Consider the following 14,220-nt stretch of genomic DNA (forward strand, 5'->3'; position numbering starts at 1 on the left):
TTAGTTCCAGATCATTATGGAATTAGTTACTCAATACTCATGTTAATATCACTTAGCCTATTTACTATTTTTTACAAATGTAAAGAATTTGAGCATTTCTTTTTCAATTATATCTTCTTGGAAGTCCGATATATTTTATTTAGTAAAGACGCGAATAATTTTCTTTTTCTCTTGTACAACGTTTTTTAAGAAGAAAGAAGAAGAAGAAAGAATCAATCATTAAAAAGTTTACGTGGCCGGGAATCGAACCCTGTATACAAAAGTCTTGCACGGTCATATTACCGCATACGTCATCTGTAAATAGGAAAGGCATAAGTTAATTTCCAGATAAATCTTGTAACATACATTTAATATCCGTAAGAGAAACTCTGTATTTATAATAACTTTGACCTTTTACTCTTATTAATAAAATCACACTATTTTACTTCTTAGTTTTAACCTTTCTCGTTAAAATCAATATCTTTTGTTTAAACCAATTATAAGTACTGAATACTTTACTAAGAAAGGTCTAACAAAAATAAAAGGAGAATAATAAACTTGTTAGAATCTTTACGCTGTTGAATTTATCTAAAGTTCGTGCTAGAATCTTTCTCATCTACTATGGATAGAATTCTCGAAGATTACGCCCGTAATAAGATTTCACGTTTGAAGCTAAAAAAAATTCGCGTTAATGTATCTGTGCAATATGTATCACTTCTGAGTTGGTAACAGAGGTGAAAATAAATCTTGTTAACGCAGACACATCAGCAAATATTCACGGGATAAAAGTGTACCCTTTTCCCAGAATTACTTATACGACTACTAGAACATGACACGGAGTGGTTAATATTAATGTTGTCGGTAAATACAAATAGACTTGAGCGAGGAAAGTTGGGAAAATGTTGCCATCTACTATGTATGTAGGTACATAGTCTTAATAAATGTTTTATTTCGCTTATTTTCTTGTCTTTGAAATGTAGAGATGGAATGATTTATACTATGTATGTAACTATACACACTTAATAAATGTTTTCTTTTCCTTATTTTCTTGTTTTTGTAGAGCCAAACGTAGAGCCAGTATGGTGCGACTGGGCAGGTACCATCGCCACTTGTGCGAAGTACTTTTTTATTTCGGTTGACTGATATGGACAGCGGCTGTCTTATATATGAGACGACTATATTAGTTCTCAGGAGTTGCAGTGCATATGAGATGGGGTTCAGATAGAACCTCTATTAGATAGAGTTGCTTCTTTACCATATTCCACTTGAACAAGTTTTTCCATCGTTGCCGCCCGTGCCGTGCTGTGCCGTAATTGTATATATTAATACATATAGGACCACTAAAGACGCTGCTATTACTATTCTCCATGGATTATAAGTAAATCCAAATAAGATTGTGCATTGCGTCCATAATATAGTTGTGTCGCGAGAAATTAAAAGAGAAATCAATATTTTTAAATCCGATTAAAGTAAATTAGTTCTTTTTTGTTTTACGAAGCATCCATTATTTGAATTCGATCATGATACCCACAAAACATTGAAGTATAAGACTGGATCTCTCTATGCCCAGTAGTGGGACTAAAGTTAACGATGATTTGTATAATAGCTCGTCTATGTAATACATAAAGTAGAAGTTAAATCTACATAAAATAACATAGCCAGTGTATAATAAATACACATTTTAATTTATTTGATCTCTAGAAATATTACTATGTTCTTTATCGGAGACTTTTTAGACGTAGCTATTTTAAAAAGATTAAAATACAAACTCTTCATATTACAAACTTCAAAGGTGTTAGTGTTTCCACTCCGGCGGCACCACCGCTATATCTATTCCTGCCTCATAACATCAGTGTTAAACGCTGCTGCGTTGTGGTTTGATGGGTGTGGTAAGACTAAGCTGGAATGCCTTGAAAAAATACATCTTTTTTCGAAGGTCTTTTAGTCCTCAAGGGTAGCGGCGCATCCGTGGTCGAGCCCAAGTAGGAATCTAATCTTATCTGGGGTTGATTACTGATGACCACGGGCGGCACTAATGAGTTACCTTCAGGTGGACTGCATGGTCATCTGCTACTTTAATATTATAAAAAAGCAGACGCCTTCATCTGATGGTAAGTGGTCATTTTGGCCCATGAATATCTGTAATTATAAACAACTTCCAGACGATTTCAGATTGCTTGCCATTCCTGAAGATTAGGGTGTTCGCTACATATTATGTAAGTTAGTCCATTGGAAGACCACCGTTAGATAACAAAATGCTCTACGCTAGAAATAAGCTTTGTAGTAAGGAATTAACATTATTTTGACGTGACAACGTCTTAAATTAGGTTGCGGCTGGGAGTCACTTATGAAAAATGTAACGCCCGGTAACGTTACGATGAGTCACCGAACGAGAGAGAGGCCCGCCGAATGCCTTGCGTCTCTCTCCCACTCAACTATGATCGGTCTGCCGCGCGCGCAGCACTAGAGACTAAACAAAATATATTTCTATAGTTAAAATTTGTGCAATTCTTATTTTCATTCAATTCCTTGTTCCTATTGTGCAATTTAATTATATTCATATCAATAAATATTCTACCGAGAAAAAAACGTTGTCACGTAAAATCTTCGCCCGTAAAACCGACTTTACAGGCAACCATTTTTTTTTTATACACTATTGTAAAATGAGGTAAGTAGTTTTCACAAACGGCGGAATTAATGCCTCAAGGCGTTCACTTTATTAGTTCACCGCTATTAAGATTGCGTGGACTCGTAGATAAATATTTAATCTTTGAAACTCTTTGAACTTTTTCTTTAAGTTATACCACAGTCGTATTCTCTGTTATCCACGTCAAGAAAGAAAGTACTGCCATTAAAACTACATGCCTGAAAAGTGATGCATAGGCACTGTAATAAATCTACAATTATTTTTATGTCTCTCAGCTTCTAACAGGCATTTACTGACTGTGGAGAGTAATGTTTTGGGCGTATATATGTCATCCATCCATTCATCCATCAGCCTTTTGAGGTCCACTGCTGGACATAGGCCTCCCTTAATTGACGCCACTCCAACCGGTCCCTTGCCCTTTGAATCCAGCGGTTTCACGCCGTCTTCTTCAGGTCGTCGGTCCACCTTGTCGGGGGGCGGCCTGAACTCCTTTTGCCTACGCGTGGTCGCCACTCGTGGACCTTTCTTCCCCATCGGTTATCGGTCCTCCGAGCGATGTGGCCGGCCCATTGCCACTTCAGCCTGCTAATTTTGAGAGCTATGTCGATAAGCTTAGTTCGTCTACGGATTTAATCATTGCGAATCATGTCTCGTATGTATATACATACATATATACATAGGTCTAATTATTTGCACTTTCTACAACCTACATGGCTTGATGTAGTCGTATTTCAACCAGTGAGGCGTCGTTGGATTCGTCTTTAATGGGAGTTATGTAGGTATTAGGCATTATTTATCTACCTTTTTAATTATTTTTAAGCAGTCGAGTTTATGTACCTATGATGCTTAAGAGCATGTCCTGTCAAAATATTAATAAAATTATAGGGATTAGCAAAATGTTCATATATCATGCACTGAGCATAATAATAAATAATGCCTAATTAATAATAGCAATGTATATCTTACTTCATTATATTTATTTGTAATTGGTAGATTTGTTCGAGTAAACAATACATTTGTGAAATATTCTTACACTCAAATGCTTACTGCTTATTTTTATTATTTTGTTATTTTTATACATAAAATGCCTAAGAAAGCATTTAATTATAAAAGTAACTATAAAATTACACATTTAGGCATAATAAGTTATTATTATTAATTAAGTAAGCGTAGTGTTATCATAAATATCTTCTTCTTCATCTTCATCTGAAGGTGGTAGAACCCTTTGTGGTTCGACTCCGGCGGCACCACCGCCACACCTATTTCTACCTAATAACATCAGTGTTAGGCGCTGCTGTGTTCCGTTTTGAAGGGTGTGGTAAGGGAGTCAGACTTTTCCGAGGCGTTCCAGCTTAGTCCTCAGGGGTAGCGGCGCATATGTGGCCGACCTCAGGTAGGAATATCTAATCCTATCTGGGGTTGATTACAGATGTTCATGGGCGGCAGTAGCCACTTACCACCAGGTGGACTGCATGCTCGTCTCCTACTCCTATATTATAAAAAAAATATATATATTATAATACTTTTATGAAGTTTAGTTTTAGCCCAACATCAAAAGAGTAGATTCTTACTAAGTAAAACTGCTTATCTTTTTCACTTACAATCGAACAGCAATTAAGATTAAGTACTTATATAGATTAATAATAATGTTGTTAGCAAGCTAAATTAAGAAATAAATAATAGATTTTCAAAAGACCCAAGTTAACCACCCCTGCAAATTTCGATCTAATCGAAATGCGTCAGTCATGCGATATATAAGTAGATACGGTCGATAATCTGGACCAACCGTACACAGTGGACGCACATCCATACCTGAAATAGAGTTAATCTCGTTGAATACAAATAAAAACAAAACTTAAAACAATATGGTGCGTATAAAAGTGTCAATAAAGTGTTTTATAAAACAAATAAAAAACAATGCATGTTTGAAAGTGTTTAATTCTTTAAATGTCGCAAATTTTTGCACTTATCTTAAAAGAAAACTTAATATAAAATAGCGAGTGTTTTAACCGTTAAATTATTAGATTTATCGCACAATCACAATGATTAGTTGTTTCGTACGTAACATGACGTATGTTGGATAGCAATTATTTCCTATAGTATGCGCCAACAAGATTCAAACAGCCAAAGGGATTGTGTATCATATAATTGTTTAATAATTAAATTATATACTCGTACAATCAAAAACTGTTACAACAGGTCTATATAGTTCCATAGGCAATTTTTGTGTGTTACAAAATATCCGTGTCAAGTGAAACATTAGTGATGTGTTTGAGACAATGAATTTCAAATTGTTTTTCGTTGTGACGTATCTAATTCAATATATATTTGTTTTCATGTGCCGTGCTCAGGATGAACTTGACACCAGCCAAATTGCTCGTGAGTATTATTTAATTACAGCGCTCAAAGCTCAGGGTTCATAAGTGTTGTTATTTTCCCTTTTCGCATACTGTTTATTTCTGCCTTTGTGAATGATGTTGTATACAAAAATCACTAAGGTATTGCAATTCTACTCAATTACCGGAAATATTTGGAGTAGGTTACCAATATATATTATGGACAATTATGACTACTAAGTTTGGATTTATAAAAAAATATATATTATAAAATCATAAAAACAGTTAATTCATACAGTTGAATACATACATTAATGAATTTGGGCATTCTCAGGTATTTGAAAATACCTATTTATAAATACGTAATATTTCTGTAAGTAATCCAGGAACTAATGATATTATCTTTACCAAACATACTTACAATGCTATGAAAGTGGAACATATTCCGCATTTATTATAATAAAATTATATTCATATAAAATGAAAAGCGGAAATGAAACTAACCAAATACTTGTAACTTCATTAAAATCGCGTAATTAATTTTTGCGCATACAGTTGCCAAAAAAACGAGGTTACGTCAGTTCAAGATTTTCTTTCACTAAAATTGCATTGAAAGGAGTCAAGATGTGATATTAGGTACGTTTTTAGACTTAAGCATAAATATAAGGTCTGAAGTCTTAATTACACGTTTTAAGGGATTTCTTAAGTTTTTTTATAAACTCCAGCTTAAGTCGTGAAGTGTATATTTAAGTAAATATTTTGAATACATTTTCGGTTGCTTACATTTATGTTAATTACTTGTAAATTTCGTTTTAAAACCGCATAGATGTTTAGTTGTGTCGAAATTTTAACGATAAAATTATTTAACGTTAAAATAAATTTATTGTCTGAATGAAATATTAATTTCAATATTATTTTAACGTATAATGTACGTGGAGTTCAGAAGTAATAAATGGTAAAGTCCTTTATACGTACTGCGCCGTTAGTATGAGTTTTTACGTTTTTACAAAAGGACTATTTTTGTATTTGTTACCGTATTTCCCATACATTTCCAATCAGTTGTGATACAGTCCGCTGAGTGCGCTGACTGGTAATGTATGGGCAAATACGTAAACAATTACAAAAACAGTCATTTTTGTAAAAATGTAAAAACTCATACTAAGGGCACAGTTTGTATAACTTGAATTCCGAAAAGATCCAGAAACAATAGATAAAACGGTGTTAATTAAGCTATTATAAACAAATTCTCGATAAATCGACATTATATTAGAATTTCAAACAAATAGCTATGGCGTTAGTAAGTTACTGCCAAGAGAACATAATGCAGGCAATGCATAAAATATTATACGCATTTTGATAGCCAAAGCACTATCTGTTTATATTTCCTGTAATTTACTATTTCGATTGAAGTAAGCTATTTATAACACGATATACATAAAATAAACCACATGATGTAGTTGCTATACGGAACTTCCGTATAAGACTATTTGTCGTTCACACAATGTATTTTATTTATTTTTATTTAATACATTTCTGTACACAAAAAAAGATAACAATACAGAAGAGATAGAAATGAAGTACAAAGGATTGCTTATTCGAAAATGGAATTTCTTCCAGCAACCCTTGGACAGGAATGTGCATACGACAGGCAAAATTAGTGTGCACAAACAAAAAAGAAAAAAAATGTATGTCACCAATTAAGTTTTTCAAATGTTTTTTTCATCAAACGAGCTTGCAGTCTAACTTATGATAAGAAGTGGTAAATACTGCCGCAAATAAACGTCTATATCCAACTCTACATAGAACAATGGTTTTAGCAGACGCCGATCACAGATGCGGTTACCCTTACCATGAGTTTTTACGTTTTGACAAGTATGACTGTTTTGGTATTTGTTTACGTATGAGCCCATACAATTTCCAATCAGCGCCCCTAGAGGATTGTACCAGAACTATAGTGTCCGTAACGTAACATTGATTGTCTAAATTGACAAAATGGCGCTTTATGTTTTGTCTCTCTTATTTGCGAACATGTGAGGCAGACAAAAAGACTTGAGCACTTACTTATTGTTCCGTTTACTCAGTCTACTGAAGCAAACGGAAAAGAATAATGGATTGAGTAAACGTAACGTAAAATTTTGGGATGTTTTGAAAACTCATGGTAAGGGAACTGAGGGCTAAGATCGCCCCTTACTTAAGTCATCCACACCCTTGCAATATCCACCAAAACATAGACATGTTTAATGTTAGAAAAATAATATTGAAATGAAATGAAAAATGAAATGAATTAACATCTTCGAAGAGGTAATCTAGATAGATAGAATATTCTTTATTGCACACTTCAATAGAACATAACACTAACACAATTATATAAGTTAAAATCGTATGTAAAAAAAATATTTTTATTATTTAAGACGAAACTTTAAGAGTTTTTGCAATTTGGTTATTAAATCCTAAAATAGTAAAACGTAAGTAAAACATCTTTTGACATGTATATATCTACATGACTATTTACTTCCGAATAGCATTTAGCTATTATATATATTATAGATAGGCACTTCATTTGATGTTTCACATTGTTAACCGTTACGAATTTCCCGCAATAATTGGGCATGACCGCAAAATGAGCACAAAGCAAATTAGAGGCAAAATTAATTCATTAATATAATTTGTACATTTCACTGAACCCTTCAGGGCCTGACCGCTTTATCGTTAGTTGTACAAGTGCCTGTCGCTGTCTGTTATTATCACTGAGTAATCAAAGCTAAGGGATATTCGTGTACTTAATTGTGTTATACAACTCTCTATATATTTGGTATTCGGGTAGTTATTCGGGATGTAATGTCGCTTCGCATTCGATGGATTGACGACATTATTTTCGGTTTGAAGTGTCGTTGTTTAAAAACATTTCGAAATAAAAAGGATAAAGTTATTTACCACTATGGTAAAGTAGGGATTCGTAGATTTTATGAGCATTTTCAGGTCACTAAAGGCAATAAATAAAGATAAAGAACAAATACTGCTGACATGTGTTACAAAAAACTTACATAAATTGTTGCAATATTTTCTTACAGGTAAACGAATCACATACACAAAATATTATCACGAATAAAGTCAGAGCTTAGATCAACACAAAATTTATAATGCACTTGACCAAATTATAAAATCGTTGTAAAAGTGTCTGACATTCGGATATATGCGAACTTCTTGTTAAAATATGTTATTATCAGGGCCGGATTTAGAGGTCTAGAGGCCTTGGGGCAACAAAGGAGTGGAGGCCCTCTGGCCCCAAATTATTTTTCGAATAAAATGAACAATTTTTTCAGTTGAGTTGCCCTCCCTTAAATCCGGCCCTGGTTATTATGATTAAGTCTACCTATTTCAATGTATGTATGTATGATTGGAGTTATCTTTCGATACAAGGGAAAATCATCTTTAAATAACCTTGGATAAAATATAACTAGATTTTTCCAACCAATTTAAAATATTACCATTTACCTACTTAACAAAGCAAATCATAATATAAATGAGCACAAATTGTGGTTAAATTATTTTAAAACCACAAATAACATTGAACCAATTTATGAACTATTTAATAATTGCTGTCTTTTTATGAGATAATGGTAGGAACCCACACAGTCGAACCTATACAATATGATAACTAAATATAAAAGCATATATAATTATGTCAGACTGTCTGTCAGTACATAATGGTCTCGGAACCTTCAAAACCAATTTTGAAGACTTTTTTTCTAGGTTTTTACAGCTTGAAATATACCTACATTTTTACCCAGATTGTGTTATAATCCTACTTCAAATATATTATTACGTGATGAAATTGAGATATGAAGTGAAATTTATTGAATAAAAATATAGGCACAAACATTAGATTCAGCAATCCCTTGAAACTCAAAATCTAATCGTTTTATAGAAACAAGCCGAGATATCACTAGTTTAAAGTTGAATTAAGTGAGGGCAGCAATTCAATTAGGAATAATATCTAATCGCTCGGTTTCAATACAATATTTTCACCTGATATTTTGAATTATCTATCGACCAAACAAAAACCAAACAACTACTTAAGAAGTAGATCTCTATCTACACTACGGACTGTAGAGTCCGTATGTATATATCTAGAGTAGAGTATTAAAGATGTAGATCTTTAATACTCTACTCTAGATACTTAAATATAATATTCTTACACATAATCTATGTAATAATATTTTTTATACAACATTAACATTAGTTGCAACCTAATGATTATTTTTATTATGTGTAACTGTATCTGTAAAATTGTATTTGTAAAACTGTATTTTTTTTTGCGTGAACTAAAGTAAGGATATCTCAATTCGACGACTTTAGTATTGTACCAATTAAAAAGTAATATTTATTGTAAATTACAAATTTAATTATTTATTTCAATTATTTAATTTATAATTAGTATTGATAGGTTTACGATAGATGCCTACAAAAGTATCTATTAATTTCACTTAGGGCACATCTCATTCCGATTAATTTTTGTACGCAGTTCTGAAAAACGCTTTCGACGCCTTCGATTCAGAGAAAAAGGGAGTTATCAGCACAGACATGATTGGCACAATCTTAGAAATGTTAGGCCACGACTTGGACGAAGACACACTCAAGGAAATCATCAATGAAGTTGATCAAGACGGTACGTCAGCACTATGTAGTTCTCTAACTCACCACTAGATGGCGCTGAACTCAACGTAAACAAATGTTATATTGTGCCAAATATAGATGGCGTTACTGTGACACGTTAATAAAACGGTTTGAAGAAATTTCTATAGTGGGCAGCTTTCCAAAAAATGTAAAGCAAATTTGAAAACAGTTTTAAAAATATTTTCCTAAAAAAATAAAAAAAAAAATCGTCTCACCGTGACAATGTTTTCACATTGCCGTGACCAGGATTCGAACCTGGGTTACTACGGCCACAACGTAGGGTCCTAACCACTAGACGATCACGGCTATTGAGACATGTGTGATATCGGCGAATTTCTGAATGTGTTAACAGATAACAGTAAAGTAATACGAATCTTATTATTTATCAGTCTGTAATAATAACATCAGAATCCACAGATAATTATTATATTAAAAATAGGTACTTTTTTTTTATTTATTCTTCCCTAAAAATGTTATAAGCTGAATTTTTTCCTTTATAAATTGTTTGATAAATACAAGTATGGAAATAAATTTAATTTTTTGTGCTACGTTAGCTAACTTTTATGACTCTACTTTCCTTTATAATATGTTGTATCTATTATCAACACAATTTTGTCTTATAGTAATGTGATAAACCGATTTTACCCGACGCAGAGGGTAATGTTTTTCGAACTTTATCTTATTTTTAGTCGCGCCCTGCACCCCAAACGGCTTGACAGATTAATATAACTAGCTGACCTGGCAATCGTTGTGTTGCCAATGTTATCTAAATTATAGGAATAACATATTTGTAGAAAGCACTATAAATTATTTTAATAATTGAACATCTTAAGTGATTTTCAATTATTGTGTTTTATAGGTTCTGGTCAGTTAGAATTTAGTGAATTTTGCACGCTTGCTGCTAAGTTCCTTACAGAGGAGGTAGATGATGAAGCCATGTTAGCAGAGTTGAGGGAAGCCTTCAGATTGTACGACAAAGAAGGTGAGTATTAACAAAAAAAACACAAATAATTGCAAAAAAATCTAAAATATTTATATTCATATATGCACATATAGATATGTCATATATACGTATAGAATTATACATATATTTATTTAAAAGAAATACAAAAAAATATATAAAAAAGTGGAAAAATTAAATAAGAATTTAGATTTTAAAATTATTCTCATATTTTTTCAATGAATCATCACACTGAAAATTGACCCACGTGGCGGAGTGGTACTATATAGGTCTGACACGCAGTGGATTCCAGGTTCGATTCCCGGCTAATTAGACATCTAAATGACAATTTTCGATTTCTATCCTGGGTGGGCTTTTGGGTATTCGTCTTTGTGTGTGTTCGTAGCAACCACGACACAAAAATCCTAGTGTGGGGTATGAGTGTAGAACATAGAACATAACGTCATAATCGTAGAACAAAGTCGGATTTAACAACTACCAATCTTTACAGGGCAACCATTTCAAGTTATTCACAAACGTAATTTTACTATGAGCCCATTTCAAATCCGTCGTTATACCGACTGATTCATTTGAAAACTAAAATACATAGATTTTTTCTGTAATGTAGTAATAATATTTAGACACTTATCCAAATATGATGAAAAGTGAATTTCGCATTTTTGTCAAATCCGTTGTTGTTCTACGACTACGACGCTTTGTTATCATAGTCAGTAGGGGACTATGGTCGTTGGAGGCCCGGGGAGGAAAGTTAAATGGGGCCCCCAGTGTAAAAAGTTGATTTGATTTTACAAAATTACAAATGTGTCATAGAATTACTCGCCGAAAAATACGTATGATTCCGCTGCCTTTTTTTGCTGATTCATACTATTTTTAAGAACGGTGTTTGGGGGCCCCAGGATCGGAGGCACGGGGCGGACCGCCCCTTCTGCCTCCTTCTGCTATCTTTTCTGCTTCTTGCTCTTCGGCCTTCTGCCGCCCCCCTTAGTCCGCTAGAGGGTATAATATTTATTTTTGTGTAGGCAACGGCTACATAACCACAGAAGTGTTAAAGGAGATCTTCAGGGAGCTGGACAATACGCTGTCGGAAAATGATCTGAACAACATGATTGAGGAAATTGACACTGATGGCTCCGGAACCGTTGACTTTGATGGTACGTGAAGTATCTATTTTTTTATAATATAGAAGTAGCAGACGAGCATGTAGTTCACTTGATGGTAAGCGGTTATTGCCGTCCATGGACAACTGTACCCTTACCATGAGTTTTTACGTTTTGACAAATATGACTGTTTTATTATTTGTTTACGTATTTGCCCATATAATTTCCAATCAGCGCCCCTAGCGGATTGTGTCAGAACTTGGAAATTATATGGGCCAATACGTAAACAAATACCAAAACAATCATATTTGTCAAAACGTAAAAACTCATGGTAAGGATACTGTAATCAACCCCGGAACACAGCAGCGCTTAACATTGCTGTTATGAGGCAGTAAAAGGTATGGCGGTGATGCCACACACTCCGACTTTTACGAGTATGTATGTGGAATTTAATAATATATAAATTTCTTTCTTTCTTTTATTTATTTCTTTTCAGAATTCCTTGAGGTAATGACTGGTGAATAAACATCTTAGCGTAAGAACTTAATTTTATAATTGTCAAATGTATCTTTAAGAAAATGCTACGACGAGGCTCATTTTGGAAAAATAAGTGATGAGTGCTGTGAATGGTGTATGAATGTTTGTTTTAATAAAATTTTAAAACAATGTTATCTTTATTTTATTTACTTATGACATTAACTTTAATTTTTCATGAAATAATTTACTTTTGTACACATATTAGGATTATCTGTTTTATATAAATTTGATTATTACTAAAATAATTAGAGAGGCACTGGAGAAAGTGATTAATAAAAGTGTTATTGATAGAGATGTAGACAGATCTCTTGCAGATAAGATTTACATATATATCTATTATAAAAGAATAAATAAGAAAAATAAATACATCTGATTTTCTTCCTTGTAAACAAACATGGCGTTTTTGAGGAGAACATTAAAGCGACACAAATAAATGTAATTAGTATATATTATACTAGCTGACCCGGTAAACGTTGTGTTGCCATATTAATAAAAAAATGTTAAGGGTGAACAACCCTTATCAGTTAGGGATATGAAAATAGATATTAGCCTATTCTCAGACCTACTGAATATGCATATAAAATTTGGTGAAAATCGGTAAAGCCGTTTCGGAGGAGTACGGTAACTAACATTGTGACACGAGAATTTTATATATAAGATAATAAGAAAGCTGTCATTATGTCACAATATTTTTCGAGTCAAACATACTCAGCGTAATGAAATATTACGGTACATATTAGAGAAATACTTACTCGTAGTTATTTAGCCTTCCTCAGCAGCACTCACTAACAACTTGTAACAGAACAGGTCATTATAATTTCGAAAGAAAATAAACATTTCAACCTTAATCCGTATCGTGTTTGACACCTACACTAAATTACTAAAGTGCCGTACACACCAACCAAAGTTTTCATATTAAAAAAATACGAAATCTGGTGAAAGTACAAGTTGATATTAGTATTCTTCCTCATGTAATAAAAATAACTTCTTGAATACTTTAACTAGTATCTTGGATATTCTTTGGAATCCGCTCAAAGAACAACAGATTTAGTTTCCAAATATAGGGTCTTAAGAGACTGAAATAAACGCGAGTTTAAAGAATATATTATTTGGTTCAGGGTTTCAATCGAGCCATCTCTAATGCAGTTGCAAGTCAACATGTCGTCGTCAATCCACTACTGTCCCGCTCCTAGGCATGATTCTCCCCTTAGGATGAGAGAGGTTTAGGCCTTGGTCTAATGCACTCACTAAGTGAGACCTGGTAGACTTCACACACCATTCATATTTTTTCCGTTAAAATTGGTTTTATTTTTATTTTTATATGTTTTCCCTACCTTCTGATCACTAATTACAACCTATTTATTTTATTCACGCACAAATAAATTGAGTCTTGTAGGGTTAAGCACTCTCAGGCGTCTCGAGTATTTCACAATGTATTTCTCCGCTACATAAGTGATCATTAATTTCTAATACACATATTACCGAAAAATCATAGGTGCTTGGGACTAGAGAGGGCAGATTCCAAACAGTATCGTCAAGCTATTACTGCTACTAATAATTCGTGTATTGGTAGAGAGCTAGTGACTCTATACAAAACTAAACTGAAACGTCTTATGTACCAGTTAGCTCTATAAATGGAGTTATATTAAAAAATCTACTAGGAATTAGCCTGATTTTAGAAACAGCATGAATCAATAACACTACATAAGTAAAAACAAATTAGAATTACAAAAATGTAGCGTGTAACGTGCAAGTCCCTTAATAGTACCAGTTTTCGAAACCTAATAATTTATCTGTAACTCTAATTGTCACGAGTAAAAGTAAACTTGTAATAACATATTACTTAAGTCTCTCAGTTGTAAACAGAAATAGAGGTTGCACTTAGAAAATTATATTTAAAAAATAGATACTCGACCGCCAATGTTTGCCTACTACAGATCGACATATGACAATTTCTAGCTAGATAATGTCAAATTGCGATCTTTT

The 14,220-nt window shown here is 33.2% G+C and overlaps 1 protein-coding gene and 1 non-coding gene across 3 annotated transcripts; one reads left to right on the forward strand and one right to left on the reverse strand.

Moving 5' to 3' along the window:
• Positions 1-4,399: 4,399 nt before the first annotated feature.
• LOC140753290 (troponin C, isoallergen Bla g 6.0101) lies at positions 4,400-12,363 on the forward strand. Of its 2 annotated transcripts, XM_073087783.1 has the most exons (6): positions 4,400-4,494; positions 4,978-5,005; positions 9,488-9,631; positions 10,499-10,621; positions 11,620-11,751; positions 12,194-12,363. In XM_073087783.1, the coding sequence occupies exons 1-6, from the start codon at positions 4,492-4,494 to the stop codon at positions 12,220-12,222; spliced, it is 459 nt and encodes a 152-aa protein (XP_072943884.1). In that variant the 5' UTR covers positions 4,400-4,491; the 3' UTR covers positions 12,223-12,363. The 2 variants fall into 2 exon arrangements, with proteins under 2 accessions (XP_072943884.1, XP_072943883.1); XM_073087782.1 differs by lacking the exon at positions 4,400-4,494 and having other exon boundaries at positions 4,808-5,005.
• TRNAH-GUG (transfer RNA histidin (anticodon GUG)) lies at positions 9,874-9,945 on the reverse strand. Its single transcript has one exon. It is a non-coding gene; the product is annotated as a tRNA-His (tRNA).
• Positions 12,364-14,220: the final 1,857 nt, after the last annotated feature.

Source organism: Epargyreus clarus, unplaced genomic scaffold (genome assembly GCF_041222505.1).
Source record: "Epargyreus clarus isolate Ecla_fem2 unplaced genomic scaffold, WU_Ecla_fem_2.2 ptg000026l, whole genome shotgun sequence".
Taxonomy (NCBI): Eukaryota; Metazoa; Arthropoda; class Insecta; order Lepidoptera; family Hesperiidae; genus Epargyreus; species Epargyreus clarus.

Excerpts from the sequence above, each read along its gene's own strand:
- LOC140753290 (XM_073087782.1), top strand. The coding sequence starts at position 4,906 with ATGAATTTCAAATTGTTTTTCGTTGTGACGTATCTAATTCAATATATA. Across the intron at positions 5,006-9,487 it reads TGACACCAGCCAAATTGCTC|TTCTGAAAAACGCTTTCGAC; the intron begins GTGAGTATTATT and ends TTTTGTACGCAG. Across the intron at positions 10,622-11,619 it reads CAGATTGTACGACAAAGAAG|GCAACGGCTACATAACCACA; the intron begins GTGAGTATTAAC and ends ATTTTTGTGTAG.